The sequence below is a fragment of the Panicum virgatum genome, chromosome 3K, assembly GCF_016808335.1.
Source record: "Panicum virgatum strain AP13 chromosome 3K, P.virgatum_v5, whole genome shotgun sequence".
Classification (NCBI taxonomy): Eukaryota; Viridiplantae; Streptophyta; class Magnoliopsida; order Poales; family Poaceae; genus Panicum; species Panicum virgatum.
Window position 1 is genome coordinate 12964450 of NC_053138.1, and position 16795 is coordinate 12981244.

The 16795-nt window shown below is 51.6% G+C and overlaps 2 protein-coding genes and 1 long non-coding RNA gene across 6 annotated transcripts; 2 read left to right on the top strand and 1 right to left on the bottom strand.

Moving 5' to 3' along the window:
• Nucleotides 1-577: 577 nt before the first annotated feature.
• Nucleotides 578-2590, bottom strand: LOC120700423. Its single transcript, XR_005685888.1, has 3 exons — nt 2417-2590; nt 1402-1457; nt 578-746 (listed from the first exon to the last, which is right to left on the bottom strand). It is a non-coding gene; the product is annotated as an uncharacterized LOC120700423 (long non-coding RNA).
• A 1167-nt stretch (nt 2591-3757) lies between these two features.
• Nucleotides 3758-7874, top strand: LOC120700425 (G-type lectin S-receptor-like serine/threonine-protein kinase LECRK1). Of its 4 annotated transcripts, none has more exons than XM_039984654.1 (4): nt 3758-4103; nt 4187-4308; nt 4504-4590; nt 4668-7874. In XM_039984654.1, the coding sequence occupies exon 4, from the start codon at nt 5135-5137 to the stop codon at nt 7520-7522; it is 2388 nt and encodes a 795-aa protein (XP_039840588.1). In that variant the 5' UTR covers nt 3758-4103; nt 4187-4308; nt 4504-4590; nt 4668-5134; the 3' UTR covers nt 7523-7874. The 4 variants fall into 4 exon arrangements, with proteins under 4 accessions (XP_039840588.1, XP_039840590.1, XP_039840589.1 ...); XM_039984656.1 differs by having other exon boundaries at nt 5101-7874; XM_039984655.1 differs by lacking the exon at nt 4187-4308.
• A 2726-nt stretch (nt 7875-10600) lies between these two features.
• LOC120700424 lies at nt 10601-16537 on the top strand. Its single transcript, XM_039984653.1, has 12 exons — nt 10601-11313; nt 11822-11984; nt 12339-12472; nt 12556-12757; nt 12895-13133; nt 13242-13353; nt 13498-13639; nt 13731-13873; nt 13977-14146; nt 14231-14653; nt 14742-14797; nt 14890-16537. Exons 1-12 carry the CDS (start codon nt 11071-11073, stop codon nt 16313-16315), a joined length of 3453 nt encoding a protein of 1150 aa, XP_039840587.1. The 5' UTR covers nt 10601-11070; the 3' UTR covers nt 16316-16537.
• The last annotated feature ends 258 nt before the right edge of the window (nt 16538-16795 follow it).

The window sequence follows — 16795 nt, forward strand, 5'->3', positions numbered from 1 at the left end:
TTGTATGATAATGAACTGGGAGAGAAAAATATATGCAGAGGACCTAGGCCGGCTAATTTTTAAAAGCAAACCCAACAGGTCTTATACTATGGGCCGTTAAAAGGATGGCCACTGCGCGCGTTCAAACGGGTTTTGTATTGGTTTTTTTTCAACTTTTCTTGCTAATGTTAGCTGCAGGAAGTTGTGTAAACGAGGTTAAGTTGGAAATTCAAAGCTAGTAACAATGAGATGAAGGCGTGATTAGGCATTCCAATAGACAGCGGCATATTTATGTTCTGCATTACAAATGCATTGTCCATACTCCATAGCATTACAGATGTGTAAGGCACAATCATGAAGGTTGAACGAACATAATGCTAAGCTGTTTGATACATAAGCAATGTACTAAGATGCTCCGTTACTAATCCTGATCTATAGAGCATGGTTACTGTTGGTATTGGATGCTTCACAAAATTGGTTCAATTGTATACCATCCCAGCTCAATTCCATTGAGAAAATAGATCACTGACGGTGTCATAAGGTCCACAAGAGGAAAGGTTTTGATCCGGATTTGCATTGTGTCCTTTGTGTTTGGTATGAGACTCCAAAATAGAAGAATCCAAACAAACATCCCTGATGCAATTGTGATGCTCAAGATATTATAAATAGAAGGAAAATAGAAGTGTGTACGAACCTGATGCGATGTGCACCCATATCGGTGCAGCTTGACAGCCTCTTGTCTTTTGTTTCTAGCGTTCAGACAAGATCTGCCAGGGAAAAGAGACAAAGAAGTCAAAAATAGAGGCTGGTAGCGTCAGGTTCTGATGTACAGTGTGTAGTTTCTAACCATAGTAGCGCAGCAGGCTTTTTTGGATCTGCATGCATTCACATGATAGCAGGGTAGTAACAAGGAGCTGCTATGTTTTAATTTATATAGAGGTGTAGTTTGGCTACCTGCGCTGGCAGCTAGCATGTTTGGTTGATCGGGGGGTTGGAAATTATAGTCATTTACTAATAGTCCATTGTTCTGAAAGGTAAAAAGTAACTGAAGATGGATTTAGAAAGTTTCAATATATATATTGAGTAGGTTAGAATAAAAGTGTGCACAAACAGTAGGTATCTGAATAGGATTGTAAGCCAAAAAAACTCATAAAAATTCAGGCAAACAGCATATTAAAGAATGGAATGCAGCTGTTTTTCCTAAGTGTTCTTTCGGTAACCTAATTCTTAAACTTTCATTGACTAATTCGAGACCATGTTACTGTTTTCAATCTTGTTGGCCAGAAAACTAACCTAAATCATTATGGTGAGCATCTCACTTTAAAAGACTTTCAGAACTAATTTTCAATAAAATTCAGTTGAGCTCAGGTGCTTTCTCTCAGAGACAATTTATAAATATTAAGATTGTCAAGGGGTGCATACATGTTGCTTGGTTTGTCCACTGCTTGCAATGGATGCATGCTTGACTTTGCGTAGACCTACAAATATAATCAATTGGTGAACCTTACTTAGGGCGTGTTTGGGACGGCGTTGGCGCTGCGTTTCCGCAGAAAACGCAGAAAAAACCCGCCAAACACCTTGCGTCCGTCGCGCGTTGGGGCATCGCCAGCCACGCGATAATCGAGTGAATGAACGTGGGTGGGGAAAAAAGCGAGAAGCGAGCCGTCGGCCGCTTACCGCTTAAACGCGGCATGCGTTTTGAGGACTCGGTCCCAAACAGGACCTTACTATTCTCTAAAGCTTAAGAGAAACAGAGGAAACTTAATGGCACGAGTCAGGGCCGGTGAATTTGCTTATATATAGTTAAACTATCATTGTATTGCTAGGTATGGTATGCAATTAGCGTTCCTACGGAGCGACCTCCAAATTGGCGTTGATGTGTAAGAACATAGCTGTTGTTGCACCATAACATATGGTTCCTCGTGAACTCTATTAGAATTCAGAAGCAAATTTAGCAAATGTAATGGCCAAAAAAAACCCCATCTTATGCCAGAAGTAAAAGAAAGATGCCCCTTCTGCTTCCTTCAAAAATAGAAGTAAACGAAACGAAAAAGAAAAGGAGGTCATAGGTTTGTTACTGGAAATGATATCTGTAAAAGAAGAATAGGCAAAAGTTACCCAGTCAAGGGGAATTTGTCTTGCAAAAATCGAAATGCAAAGACAAACGGATCTAGATAACACTGAGTAGTACGCAGATCATTCAAACATCTATTCTTATCTTTAATCTATACATTTATTGGTGGATGGGGAAAAAACACCAGGAAGGAGCTTGGGAATCAAATGCAGGGTGTTAATTTCAATAGGTAACCCAAAATGTGAAAAATCGAAAACGCAAATGTAAACAATTCCTTGCAGAGCGAATCGAGATTTAGGGTGGAGCTAGAAAATTAATTTGGACGATGCCATACTACTGCAGATTAATGCTCAGTTGCTTTACCTCTGCTCTGTTCCCCTGAGTGTGCGGTGGCGGAGATGCCAAGCTCAAGGCGGACCGTTAGCCGCCGCGGCGTAGGAGGCGATGCGAGGGCAGGTGACCCGCGGGGCTGCGCGGCGTTCCAGCTCCGCGGGCGACGCAGCAGCGCGGGGTCGGGGCGTCGGGCAGGTCGTTGTGGCCGGGTTCGCCGACGACGAGCAGGTCCCAGACGGCGACGTATGGAAAGGTGATGGGAGAAGGCGCGGTCGGCTTCGTAGCGGAGCCAGTATGCGCGCTCGCAGCCTGGAGCCGGCGGCGGCGTCTGCGCGTCCGCATCCTTTAGGGCTGGCTCGGCGGTGTCCGCGCGCCCGCGGCCGGGGCGGCGGCGGCTGCGCCCCGCGAGCCGGTGGCCGGGCCAGGGGCCGCGCCATTCCGGTGGCCGAGGCCGCGCCGCGGCGTACCGGGGACCGCGTCCGCACCGGCCGCTGAGACGGCAACAGCGGGGCTGCTATGCCCGCAAGCCTGCGGCCAGAGCGGTGGCGCAGGCCGGGATCGATCCGCGCGCTGCCTGCCGGTGGAGGCCGTGCTTCGGCTTCGAGACGGCGGCGGCGGCGGCTGCGCCGCGGCCAAGGCGGCGCTAGGCCTGTGGCCCCGCCGCGCGCCAACGTCTAGCGGCCGGTGACCATGACGGGTCGGGGGACTGCCTGCGCCGCCAACTGGGGGCCAAGCCGCGCTGCACCGCATTGGCGGTCTTCTCGACGGCGGCGATTCGGCTCATGGGTGGAGGAAAGGACGAGCAACGCGGCGAGGCCGGAGAGGAGGAGCAAGCACTGCTGAGGAAAACCATGATGCTTGAGAGGAGATATTTTCCCGTGAGCAATCCATTTTTGACGCGGGGTAGAAAGAAGGAGCTCGGAGCTGTGCGGAACGCGTGCGGCGTGTGAACGCTAGGAATCACGTTGGGTTGCACAAACACTGCTGCATTTGAACACTTTGAAACTTGAGCCAGTCAACCATGGATACATCAACTGTGCAGCATGGAGGAGAGATGAGAAAACTCTAGAGTTTGAGATATTTTTTGCAACAGTAAAAGAGGTTGGAGGAGCATGTACCGTTGATTTTCGATCGGACGGTTGAAATATTTTGAGACGACGTGGATAGGCTAGCTGTCCGCCGCGGGAACGAACTTTCATCTATAGAAATTAGTATCAGTCTGTCTATCCAAAAGAAGAAGCTGCCGAACCCAACGGAACGGAACGGAGATCATGCATGCGCAGCGGTCACGGGGCTTCCGCGCATGTCGACTCGGCCAACTAGAAGGCCTGGCCCATACTTATAGTGGGCCGCATCAGCTGCACGCAACCACCCCGCGTTCCTCCGTAGCAATGGTGGGAACGGCTTCCGGCCGGGGGCTCGGCGGCTCGGCCGCCGAGTTCGTCCTCCCTCCGCCCCCCACTCCGTCGCCGCCCTTCTCTTTCCTCCTCTGTCTCCGGCGCGCTGATGCCCCGCGCGCTGCCGGAGAAGTGGGGCTGTCGAGGAAGGCGCGACCGCCCGGTTAGCCGCCGCCGCCGCCTGAACATGTTTTCTCTTCAACTACCTCCGATTCCAGATCAGTGGTTTGGGACGATACAGCGCCGCGGTAGCTAAGCTACCTAGAGCGCGCACGGACCCATCAGATTTCAAGCGGCCTTGGGGTCGTCCACTACTCCAGGTACAGGATCAGAGATCATCCTGCTTTCATCCATCACAGTCCCTTGTTTAACTCATTGACTATGTATTGACGGAATCGGCTAGGGTACTGTGTATTGACGGGCTCGGCTACTCATCCGTTTACTGAGTGTTGACTGACTCGGCTAGGTCCTGACGAATGCCTTGACTCCGCATCAAGGGCAGCCACTCAGTTTCAGAATTTTAAGGTCTCTTAAGATTTCAGAGTAGGAGGGTTAACTAAGTTAACAGATCCACTTATGCCTTGGCAGCCGTCGAGTTGTCACTGTGCGATCCAGCAACCGATCGAGGCTGTAAACTTGCTGCAAGCGGTTGGCTTGTCTCATTAGCCTGCATTGCCTGATCGTCATTTGACCATTTCAACTTCTTTTCTTATTATGCAGCACTTCATTCTGATTTCGGGCCAAGCTTTGTAGATATTATCGGTGGATGGTCACACAAACGTCAGGCAACAATTTAATCCATGTTTGGTAAGATGGCCAACTCAACTTTCCTTTTCTGCAATAAAGTTTTGAACCATGTGTGAGTTGACTCGGTTTGTGCCCAGCTTCTGCATGACAGTCACATGACTTGGATCTACATGACTTGTTGAGAACATTGTTTTATGATCCTTGATCATTAAGATTGGTCCTACTGTACATAGCAAAATTCCTTGTTCAAAGAGCCTGCTTGTCACCAGATTGTAATTATATCACCTGGAAAATACACAAACCCTGTTCCCTGATAGAGCTGTCACTGTTTTAAAACATCCGAAGTTCACAATGTATTTTGATGGTCACACTTGAGGACTTAAAGTGCTCCATAAAATCGGACCTTTCCTCTTGCTTTCCCTTTTTTTTTCTTTCACTAAATTCATACTTTCGACTAGGACCAGGCCAACCTGTTTCTTTTCATGTGCCGGTCACTATCGTGATTTATAAATCAGCATCATCTTTAGTGCTGCAACTTCTCCTTTGAGCACCAGTCAGTTCATCTTGCAGAGCCCAAGAAACAATACTCCTCTGCCCCCCGAAAATGCCCCCTTCTATTCTTTGTATGTCTCTGGTTCTGTTCGCCATCCATGCTATTCCTGCCAAGGCTGCTCTTCCCGCCAACGAGACTGAAATTTCTTTGGGATCCAAAATCGATGCGGGCGGTGTGCAAAGTTGGGTCTCACCTTCAGGGCGCTTTGCTTTTGGCTTCTATCCTGATGATGAAGGCTTCTCCATCGGAGTCTGGCTTATAATCGGCGAATCCAGAAATATTGTGTGGACTGCCAACCGGGATGATCCCCCGGTTTCTGGTGGCTCAATTCAGTTAACCTATGGTGGTCTTCAATGGATTCCAGCTAATGCTGGCAGCCAAGGGAAGTTCATATTCGCCACCTCTACTCAGCCTGCCTCTGCTGCGATGATGGACACTGGCAACTTTGTGTTGTACGACATCAAAAAACAGGTCCTTTTGTCCACCTTTGCTTCTCCGACGGACACCTTAATACCAGGACAGAACCTAGTTCCTGGTAGCCAGCTGTTCTCAAGTGTATCTGACACTAACCATGCCATGGGGAAATATCGCCTTTCCAACCAGCTAGATGGCAACCTTGTGATGTATCTTGTTGACGCAGCTGACCCTGATAACTCATACTGGAATACTGGCACTTATGGCAATTCCTACCTCTTTACAGTTTTCTTGGATCCCAATGGCACACTATGGATGTTCGACCAAAATACAACATATACGAAAGTGTTGTTCCTCACAAACCAATCTTCTAACACTTCCTCAGACACAGATGTCTACTTTCGTCTGACATTGGACGCGGATGGTATATTGCGACTCTACTCCCATGTGTTCTTTGGGCAGGGGAGAGCACCCATGACAGAAATCATATGGCTGCAGCCTAGCAGTGATCCCTGCGATGTGAAAGGTGTTTGTGGTCCAAATAGCTTCTGTCATATGAGTTCTAATGGGAAAAGTAGCTGCTCTTGCCTCCCTGGTTTTGAATTCTCAAGTCCTAACCAAAGCATGCAAGGTTGCTGGAGGGTGCGGACTGGTGGTTGCACAGGGAATAGCTCTACTGATGATATCAGACTGATAGCTACGATGTTTGAGTTGAAGAACACTAGCTGGTCAGATAAGTCATATGCTGTTCTACCTCCAACGACAAGCATTGAAGCTTGCAAGGATCTTTGTCTCTCTGACTGCGCTTGTGAGATCGCAAGGTTTGATTCCTACTGCTCAAAGCAGATGCTTCCTATGAGGTATGGCAAGATGGTTTCTGGTAGCAACACTACAATATTTGTGAAGGTCTACACCTATGAATCCAGAGGCTTCCTCAGAAAGACAAGGTCTGGCCCAGTCGCCATATTGATATCAGGTGCTGCATTGGCTGTTTTCTCACTTCTTGTGTTCTTTGCATCCATACTACTCTGCAAGCATCAGCTGCCATTGCGGTACATGAGGGCTCCACAACAGCAGCACTCAGAATTTGATGACGAGAGCATAGCTATTCGATCCTATTCTTTCCAGGATCTGGAGTTGTCCACAGATGGATTTGCTGAAGAGCTAGGAAGGGGTGCTTATGGTACGGTGTTCAAAGGTTTCTTCACCAATAGTAACAAGGACATTGCAGTGAAGAGGCTTGAGAGGATGGCGGAAAATGGGGAGAGAGAGTTCCAGCGGGAAGTGCGTGCAATTGCACAAACGCACCACCGTAACCTTGTGCGATTGCTCGGATTCTGCAACGAAGGCATGCACCGCTTGCTTGTGTACGAGTATTTGCCAAATGGGTCCCTTGCAGACCTCCTCTTCAGGTCAGATGCAGTGCCTAGTTGGAGCAACAGGGTTGCAATTGTGCTGGATGTTGCAAGGGGGTTACAATACCTCCATGAAGAGATAGATGGCCCTATAATTCACTGTGATATTAAGCCAGAGAACATACTCATTGACAGCAGGGGGGTGGCGAAGATAGCAGACTTTGGCCTGGCAAAGTTGCTAATAGGGAACCAGACACAGACCTTCACTGGTGTGCGAGGCACACGTGGATATCTTGCACCAGAATGGAGCAAGAACACGGCAATCACTGTGAAGGTGGATGTTTACAGCTATGGTGTCATGCTCCTTGAGACAATAAGCTGCAAGAAGAGCATGGAGCTGAAGCTGGACGGTGACGAATGCAACATTTCTGAGTGGGCCTACGAGTATGTGATATCAGGTGATTTCAAGAATGTGGCAGCTGGGGAATGTGTCGATGAGGTGGAGCTGGAAAGGATGGTGAGGATCGGCATTTGGTGCACGCAGAATCAGCCAGTGACACGGCCTACGATGAAGAGCGTTGTTCAGATGATGGAAGGAAGCGCTGAAGTTCGGCGGCCTCCACCGCCTGCATCATTTTCGCAGTCACTGATGCGATCTGGAAGCAGCTGATACCCCAGGTTGCCATTGCGAAGATAAGCTTGCTGTCTGGCAAACGGCAATTACTCAAGGACGCAGTTACTGGAGGCAGTCCTGATTATGTAGTACGGAGATGGATCATTTGGTAAGTTACATTACAAAGCGGTATGTATCCGAACCACTATCCAGCAGGTGGTTCTTTGGTTATATAATAAGCAGCCTGCTATTTTAGTTTCCTGCTTACACTATATATTACACTGACTAGTACGTTGTGCGTAGCTTAGTTTCTGAGAGGTAAATAGAGAGGGGTGTTTTGGTGCAATAATATACACTGACTAGTGTTTTGGTGCGGGGTAATATACAGTACATATTTTTCTGCTGGGCCTATGTTTGTCTATGATGCCAATCTTTTCTGGTAGTGGCAGTATAAATAATTCTAGCTGCCCACCCCGTGAAGAAATTATTGATGAGTTGCTGAAAAGATGTGGACTGAAAATGTTTAGTGGGACTGGGTGTGGTAGCGATGACCGATGATGACACTTTGTCTCGTGGTGTAGTTAGGGGTGGTACTGGCAGGGTTTTTCTAACCGACTGCAACCAGTCCGGTTACCGCGGTAACTGGTCAAACCGGTCCGGACCGGTTCCGGTACCGGGCGGTTACAAATCGACCCAAATTTAAAATTCAAATTTGAATTCAAAAAAATGAAAAAAAATCCAAAAAAATCCTAAAAATACTTCAAGTTGTGACGAATCTAATGGTATCAAATTTTTTAAATATTCGTTCATTTAGTATATTTTACGGGCATTTGAAGTTAAATAAAAAAAACGTGCATACAAAAGTATACAAATACAATGTAAATCATGTTATACATTGTATTAATGTAAAAGTAGTACAAAAGAGGGTTGGAGGGTTTATTTAGGCTAAAACATGTTATACAAACATTCAAATTTTGAACTAAAGTCGTTTTTTTGTTCAACAGACCGGTTACCGGTCAAACTGGACCGCTTTACCGGTCAAACCGGACCGCTTTACCGAACAAACCGGTCGGTTTACCAGCAGAAACCGTTTGAACTGGCGTCTTGGTTTGAAATTTGAATTTGTCCAGTTTCAATCGGTAACCGGTCAAATCGGTCCGATAAACTGAAACCGGAGGGCGGCGGTTTGGTCGGACTGGTAGGTAAAAAAACCCTGGGTACTGGACCATAGCTCTAGTGGTCACTTCGCAGTCCATTTTGACCTTTAAATTTTTTAGCTCAAAATTATATAAGATTGAAGCCCAATCCTTAGATTATCTAGACCAAATTTGACAACCTGTTACACCTAGGTGTAGTGTGATGGTGGCCGCTCCGATTGCCTCGAAAACCTGGAGGAGCAAGGTTACCCGTTCCAGTCCACATATACACCCCCCCCCCCCCCCCCCCCCCCCCCGCGCGCGCTTACATGAATCCTGTTCGATCGGGGTCAGGCAGTTTTTGGCATTATATTCTGTTTAGATCATCATGTTGGTGCAAGATGCCAGCAGTTTTCGTGTGGCCGTCCAGCATCACGCCACGTGGCTACTCTTTTCTTTTCTTTTCTTTTCTTTTTTGAAATGTAACCATGTGAATACTCTATGGCTGCAGGCCTGCAGCAATAGTGGCAGTAGAAATGTAAATTTTTTTGGCAATATAGCAGTATAAATGTCGGCATTGTTGCATCGATAGAAATAGAATAGGTGAATAGTTGTTGGCACGGCATCAGTGTGAGCGAAGGACATAAAAATGGAGCTGACCTGCAGTGTGGCGGCGGGTTGTGCTCGTGCATGTGCATTCATGTCACTCACTGTCCAGAGCCAGCAACAGGGGAAGCAGGACTGCAGGAACAGCTCAGCTCAGATTTTGATTCCCATTACATTTTATCTTTTTTCAAAAATATATATATGTTTTGCTGAAAGAAGATGCACAGGGCCTACAGGCCCCAGCTAGTGTTCTGGGTACCATTTGGCCTACTGTTTGCTGTGGTGAAAAGTATAGGTGCGATTGACTGGGCAAGTAGCACAAAGCACATGACAGCAGCCGTAACCCAGACTGTACGAATGGCTGTGTGGTCACATACGCTACTCGTCGATGATGCCAGTCTACAACAACCGGTCAGAGTTTCTTTCAACCTGGCCTTGATGACATCAGGCTGCACAAGGGAAGGCAGAAGGGGGTATGCAATGCTATCCTGAAACAATGGCTGAGCAGAGAGCGGATCCCAAGATTTTCGAACTGGGAATGGATCCGCAGCCGCAGCTCAATCATTCGTGTGGGATGCGATCACCACACACACACACACATCGTGGAGATTTGTCCGGGAAATGGTAGCTCCTCCATTCAGGTTGTTCTCTTGCTCTTGTTCGCAAGGGATCTGATGGCCAATCGATGGTGAAAGCAGCAAGGGATCGCAAGGGAGAGCGCGGATGAGAGAAAGCAGCGAGGGGAGACGAAGACGAGAGAGCGCGACGGACCGGTCATAAGGGTTTACAAAAACGGTGGGAACCGGTCCGGTTCCGGTTTGGGCCGGTACCAAACCGGCCCAAATTTAAAATTCAAATTTGAATTCAAAAAAATGAAAAATTCTTAAAAAATTTCTAAAAATACTTCAAGGTGCGACGAATCTAATTGTGTCAAATTTTCTCAAAAATTCGTTCGTTTAACATACTTTTCGGGCATTTAAAGTTAAACCAAAAAAAGAAAAGGAAAAAAATGAGACGGCCCATTAAGGCCCATTTGATAAACCGGTCAAACCGACCGGTATACCGTTCCAAACCGGTTACACATGCGATTTTAAATTTAGATTTGAATTCAAACCGACCGGTATACCGGTACGAACCGGTTGAACTGAGTTTTTTGAATTCAAATTTGAATTTGACCGGTTTCCGACCAAACCGGTCCGGTATACCGGTCCCGGACCCCGCCGGTTTGACCGGTCCGGTCGGTTAATTAAACCCTGCCGGTCATAGGCGCAGCAGCAGAAACGACCAAATTGAGGGGAGCCGAGGGGGACAGTTTGGCTGCTCCAGACCTCCAGTCCTCGTAGGCATCATCGTCATCCCCCCCCCCCCCCGCCCCCCCCCCCCCCCCCCCCCAGTCCGGCGCCGAGGCGAGACCACAGCCAGCCAAGCTCACCACATGCCATTGCCGTCGCCACTCTGCTCCTGCTCCCTCCCCTTGCCCTCTTCTTCCTCCCGCACTTACACTGCCGTTTAACCTTTCACCCGAGCCACCTACCTACCTAACCCACCTGCCTCTTGGACCTCCATTGCTCACTGCTCTGGTGGTTCCTCGGGCCAGGGCGAGCCCAAGCAAGCACGAGCACACATGCGGCGCGCACGGCTGCTCTGCCGCATGGCATTCACTCCGCTGCCCCGGGGTCTGCGTCCTCCCTGCCAGCGCATTCACTCTATCTGCTAGCAGCAAGCGGCACTGTGCTAGCTGCTGCTGCCCTGTGCCCCCCTCACCATCCTGCAGGCTGCAGCACCAGTGCTAGTCCTAGCCCTCTCCTCCGACTAGCCAGCAGCTGGGTGGTGGTACATAACGAGAAGGGGAAGGACAGGCAGATGGTGTGGAAGAGCTGGGGCGGCGGCGCCCTGCTGCTGCTGCTGCCCGCCATTGCGGCCCTCCTCCTCCTCGCCGCGGCGCCGCCGCTCTGCTCCGCGGCCGACGACGACGTCGCCGTCAGCTTCTCCGCCGCCCCGCGCCGCGTCTCCAGGTCGCCGTCCGCCGCCTTCGCCTTCCTGGTCACGCTGGCCGGCGCCGGCGGGGGCGGCGGCCCGTGTGGCGACTGCACCGTCACCTGCCAGGTCAGTCGTCACATGCATGCTCGAATTTGACCTTCTCCAAATGCATATACTTGCATGCCATGACACCACATTTGCAAATTCTACCTTGGCCACGGCCATGGCTGCTGTTCCTCGCAGCAGTGGGACTAGATCGATTGATCGAACCACTGACAACATTGCGCTACGTTTAATCTGCATGCGAGCTTTTGCAGGGCACCGTGATTCATCTTGTCTTTCTGAAACACTATACGCTCAAAAAAGACAAAGTGTAGTCTGATGTGATTTTGAGTCAAGTCTGGTCCCCTGAAAACTGAAAAGACCGATTAATTAGCCAATAATGCATGCATCTTAACTACTCTCGGTGGGAGAAGGATGCTGACTTGCTGAGACATGGGAACATTTCCCGGCCTTGTAAAAATTTATCCCATGTGTCGTACTACCTCGTTCCCGTTCCTCGTTGCTGGATCCTGTCGTTCCGGGAACTCGGCGACCAGCTGAAATTGATGTTTGCGGTTTGCATGGCGTGCAGTTGGACGGCGGAAGGGCGTCGGCCTGCGGGAACGCCGGCGGCAACGGGACGGCGACGGCGAGCTATGCAGGGCTCCATGACGGGAACCACACCTTGGTAGTGTGCGCCAGCAGACGCGGAGGAGGGAAGAGCCCGACCTGCGCCACCTACGCCTGGACTGTTGGTTAAGTAACAGCATCCCCTCCCTCCTCCCCATTGCCAAGTGAAAATCATCCCCACTGATGCTTCTCCTTGTTTAATCAAATCACTACGTTCCTTAAAAAAACAAAAAAATCACTACGTGATCTAGCAACTCTAATCACTTCCTTCTCCACACATTTACTGCTTAACACGACATGCTTGCATCCGAAGCATATTCCAACACCGCCACAAAAAGTACTTTCAGTTCTTGACTCTTCAGACACGTACTACAGAGTAGTTACTAGTAGTAGCAAAGATTTTTTTTTAAAAAAAAGAAATTTGCTCGAGGGAATGGCTGTGGGCATGACATGACTCGATGTGTACCTGCACCGTGCAGACACTGTGCCCCCGACGGCGTCCGTCTCGGCGGGGCCGGCGTTCACGAGCGCGCCCAGCGTGTCGGCGCTCGTCTCCTTCACCGAGCCCTGCCCCGGAGGCGGTGGATTCGTCTGCAACCACACCTACTGCAATGTCCGCCTCCTGCTGCTGATAAGAGATTCTTTTGCCTAGATTAGATTCCTCCCTGAAACTAACCGCACGTGCGTTCCCTGCAGCTCATCGTGTACGGCCCCGGCCGCGTGGAGCCGTCCACCCTCCGGGAGCTCCGCCCCGGCCTGCTCTACTCCGTCGCCGTCGCCATCTCGCCGGCCGCGCAGTACGGCCGGATCATCCTCCTCATGGGCAGGGGCTTCTGCACGGACGCCGCCGGCCACCCGTTCATCAGGACGGCCAACTCCACCTTCACCCTGCGCTTCGGTACGCGGCGCCCATGGGGACTCGTTGTTGTTGGCATGCTATGCTATGGCCTATGCCTATACGTACTGGGAGTTGTAGTGTGAGGGCTCTGATAGCCTGATGGCGTTCTCCTCCGGCTACTCGCTGGAGCATTTCAGATCGAAGGGATGACGCTATGAACATCACCGCCACCGTCCCTGAAAAGAGGCTCGAGATACAGGGCGTCACGAGGCTGGTCCAGGCTACCAACGATGACAAGGACCTGAGGATATACCTCTCCTTCGCTCAACCGGTGCTCAATTCGTCTGAAGAAATTCTGAGTGTTCTTAAGGCAACCGATGCCGTACTGACGCCCACCGACAGAAGCACCCTGGGGAATCACCGGTTCGGCTATGTTGTGAGTTCAGATTCTTCAGCCACACAGCTGCTTCAGTTCTTCATGTGATCCATATTTTTCGACTAGTGACTGAATAAAAATTTATCCAACTCGCTATGATATATCTAGGTGAACAAGATATCAGACACCGCTGTTGTGACTCTTACCTGCGATACAAGTTCTATAATCAGCAGGCAAGGGACCCCGGTTAATTCAGCAGAGCCGTTCACGTTTCTTTATGGTTAGCCACTATCTTTTCGGTTCAATATACTACACAGCTAGGATTCACAGATGCTGTCTAACTGCAAAACGTAGAATGAGATTTGGACCTCAGGGTAAATACTTACATACCAACGTTTTTTTCCCTGCTCGGCGCCCTTGATAGATACACAGAGACCTTCGGTTAAACTCGGCACATCAACTTGGAGGACTAGTTCTCGCAATATTCCGGTGTTGATAAAATTTGCAGAGCCTGTGTTCAACTTCAGTTCCTCAGCAGTGCAAGTTTCTGGGGGCGATGTGTTGAGGCAAGATATCCCGAATCCCAATAGAATCTTAAATGAATGGCTCTCTTATTCGCCTTGAAGATTAATGTCTCGTTGCTCATTTTGCTTTCAGCTTTCATGAAGCTAGTAAGAGCATATACACACTACAGATACAGGCGGTCGATAGGCTGGTGTCCGTTCAGATTGCTGAAAGTGCAGCCCAGGACGTGGCTGGAAACCCCAGCCTAGCATCAGACCGTCTTGAAGTGAGGCACTGTATGAACATTCACTTCACGCCGTAGTTAATTATGATGCATTCAACTATGAATCTTGATTTACAGACTCAATAGCCAGTACAATTGGTACCATGTATCTGCAGATTCTGTGCCCGCATCATCGTCATCGATTGCAGGCATCACCACAATCATCTTTGTATCAACTGCTGTTGTCGCCACGCTCCTCACCGTCTCGACATCATCGCTCCTCGCCTCAGGAGCTATTCCAAGACCCTCCTCCCATTTGATCTCAGAGCCATCAAGAAATCTCTTGGTACGTACGCCATCGGCACGAGCTTTCCATGGTCACAGCAAATGCAGCAGTATGATGGACCATCTGATGTTCTGAAAATTTCAGAGAATGGCGTGCCACATCCAAATCTTTGCTCTGTCTAGATGGCTGTCGGTTAACTTGCCAATTGAGTACTACGAGTTTGCGAAGGGGATAGAATGGAGCATCCCGTACATGCGCCTTCCATGGGAAGGCCCAGGTGCAGACCCATTCCTGGGCTACTCGACAATGCCTGCCATTGCATTGTCAGAGCTGCTCGACAGGAGCACCGTAGGAGCTGCTGACATCTCCTATCCTCGAGCACAAGGTCAGCCGGTGATGGAGACGGCTCAAATCCCGTCAGACCCGATATTACCAACGGAACTCCCGGGAGATGGGACTCCGATAACGCCGATGCAAACTCCGGCAGGCGGGACGCCTGTGATGCCAATGCAAGTCCCGTTGGACGGGAAGCCACTGACTGCAATGGAGTACCGGTCCTTCTTTGAGGTTGGTTGTTCTGGTGTTGTTGCTGTGGTTTCATCACTTCCATTACCTGTAAGCTCTGATGAAGGCTGAATAAAGGAAAACATTGCAGAACCCGGACATGAAGCCTGAAGCACAGATTATCATGAAGCTGCAAGATTTGGATGGGTATGTGATGCTGCATTGCCGACGCTTAGCATGCTCAACGGCGTAAACATCCCCTTGTAATTCTGTGTCTGGGAACACATACGTATATGCAGATGGAAGTACTTCGGCAGGAACATGTTCTGGCTGGCCGTGATCGGAGGCGGCCTCATCCTCCTGCACCTCCTGACCCTCGTCTACTTCAAGCTGAAGTACAGGGGCAGGGAAGTGCGGCATGGCCACGGGGCGCTGGTGCTCCCCAGGCTGGAGATCATGGTCGCCATCCTCGCGACGCCGTGCCTCGCCCAGGCGGCCACGGCGGTCATCAGGGCCGGCACCACGGGCGGCATGGCGGTGGGGATCGCGCTGGCCGGCGCCCTGACGGCGCTCCTGGTGGGCCTGCTGCTGGTCCTGTCGCTGGGCATCGCCATGGGCAAGCTGCTGCTGTACAGGGAGGTGCGCCAGGAGGGGCGGGGAGAGCACCGCTGGTTCCAGGAGCTCGTCCGCCGCACGCTGGGCCCCGGCATGCGCGGGCAGTGGGCGTGGACGGACCCGCGGCGCGCCGCCTGCCTCGTCAAGCTCGGCCCGCTCTTCGAGGACCTGCGCGGCCCGCCCAAGTACATGCTGACGCAGATCGGCACGGGCGGCAAGCGCGGCGCCGCCGCCGGCGCGGGAGGCGGGGAGCGGATCATGGCGTCGGAGGACGAGACCGTGGACGCGGAGGCGCCCTTCGTCCAGAAGGTCCTCGGCGTGCTCCGCGTCTGCTTCACGCTGCTGGAGTGGGCGAAGCGCGTGGCGGTGGGCGTCGCGGCCGGCGCGCACGCGTCGTCGGGGCGGCCGCCGCGCGCGCACGCCGCTGCGGTGCTGTCGATCGCGTCGCTCCAGCTCCTCCTCATGGTTCTCAGCAAGCCCTTCGTCAGGAAGCGCGTGCAGCTGGTGGAGACCCTGTCGGTGGCCGGCGAGGTTTCCGTGTTCGCAGCGTGCCTGGCGCTGGCGCTCGCCGACCGGGGCCGGCCGCCCGATCACGGCGAGGCCCGCGGCGTGGGGCTGGCGATGCTGGGCGCCTTCGCGCTGGGGTTCACGGCGCAGGCGTGCAACGAGTGGAACGCGCTGCTCCGGCAGGTGCGGCTGCTGGGCGCGGGCCGGGGCTCGCTCCTGGACGGCGCCAAGACGGCGTGCCTGGGCCTGCTGCTGCTGGTGCTGCCGTCGTCGGTCCTCGGCGACCGGGTGGCGGCGCCGGCGAGCCACCAGCAGGGCCCGTCGCCCCCCAACGGTGGAGCCGGGGAGAGCGCGGCGGCGGCGTCGACCCCGACCCCGGGCGAGGCGGGCAGGGGCGGGAGCGAGGGTTCCAGGGGCTCCAACGAGCGGTGGTGGCTCGGGCAGCTGCGGGAGATGGCCAAGGCGAGCTTCAGCAAGGAGGGCGGGGAGGAGGCGGCGTCGACGAGCGGCACCACCACCAAGGCGAGGAGTGTGGAGTGGAAGTCCAAGGCGAGGGGCCTCTACAACGAGCTGGAGGCCATCTTCTCCAGCAGCACCAGGTGAGCCTGGCAGTCTGGTTAGGCCAAGCAACTCCAACGTCGCAGCGCTGGCGAGCGCGGGAAGATTCGACATGAATGTTCTCTGTTTACCGCGTTCAGTGGATGCTTTATTAGGAAGAAAGGACGGCGTAATTTGTTTATTTTTTCCCCTGTGACGATATGTGAAGTAAATTCGCGCCTCCTGCATATATCAGTCAGCAGTCAGCACCGCCATTGTTGCCGGCAAGGAAGCTGGAAAGGGTCAGGAGAAGGAGGGTGTTCGTGGTCCTCAGCGACCTTGAACTCGGCTGGAGAGCCGGCGAAAGGCGGTGGCGAGATGCCAATGGCAGCGCCAGGCAATAAATAAAATGGAGCGCGATTGTACTACGACAGGAGCACGAGGGATGGGGTGGCAGTTCAATCTCAGTAGGAGTGTCGTAAGAGTGTTATGGACATTAAATTTGTTAACATGTGAAATGTGAGAGGAGTGTTATCACCATGACAC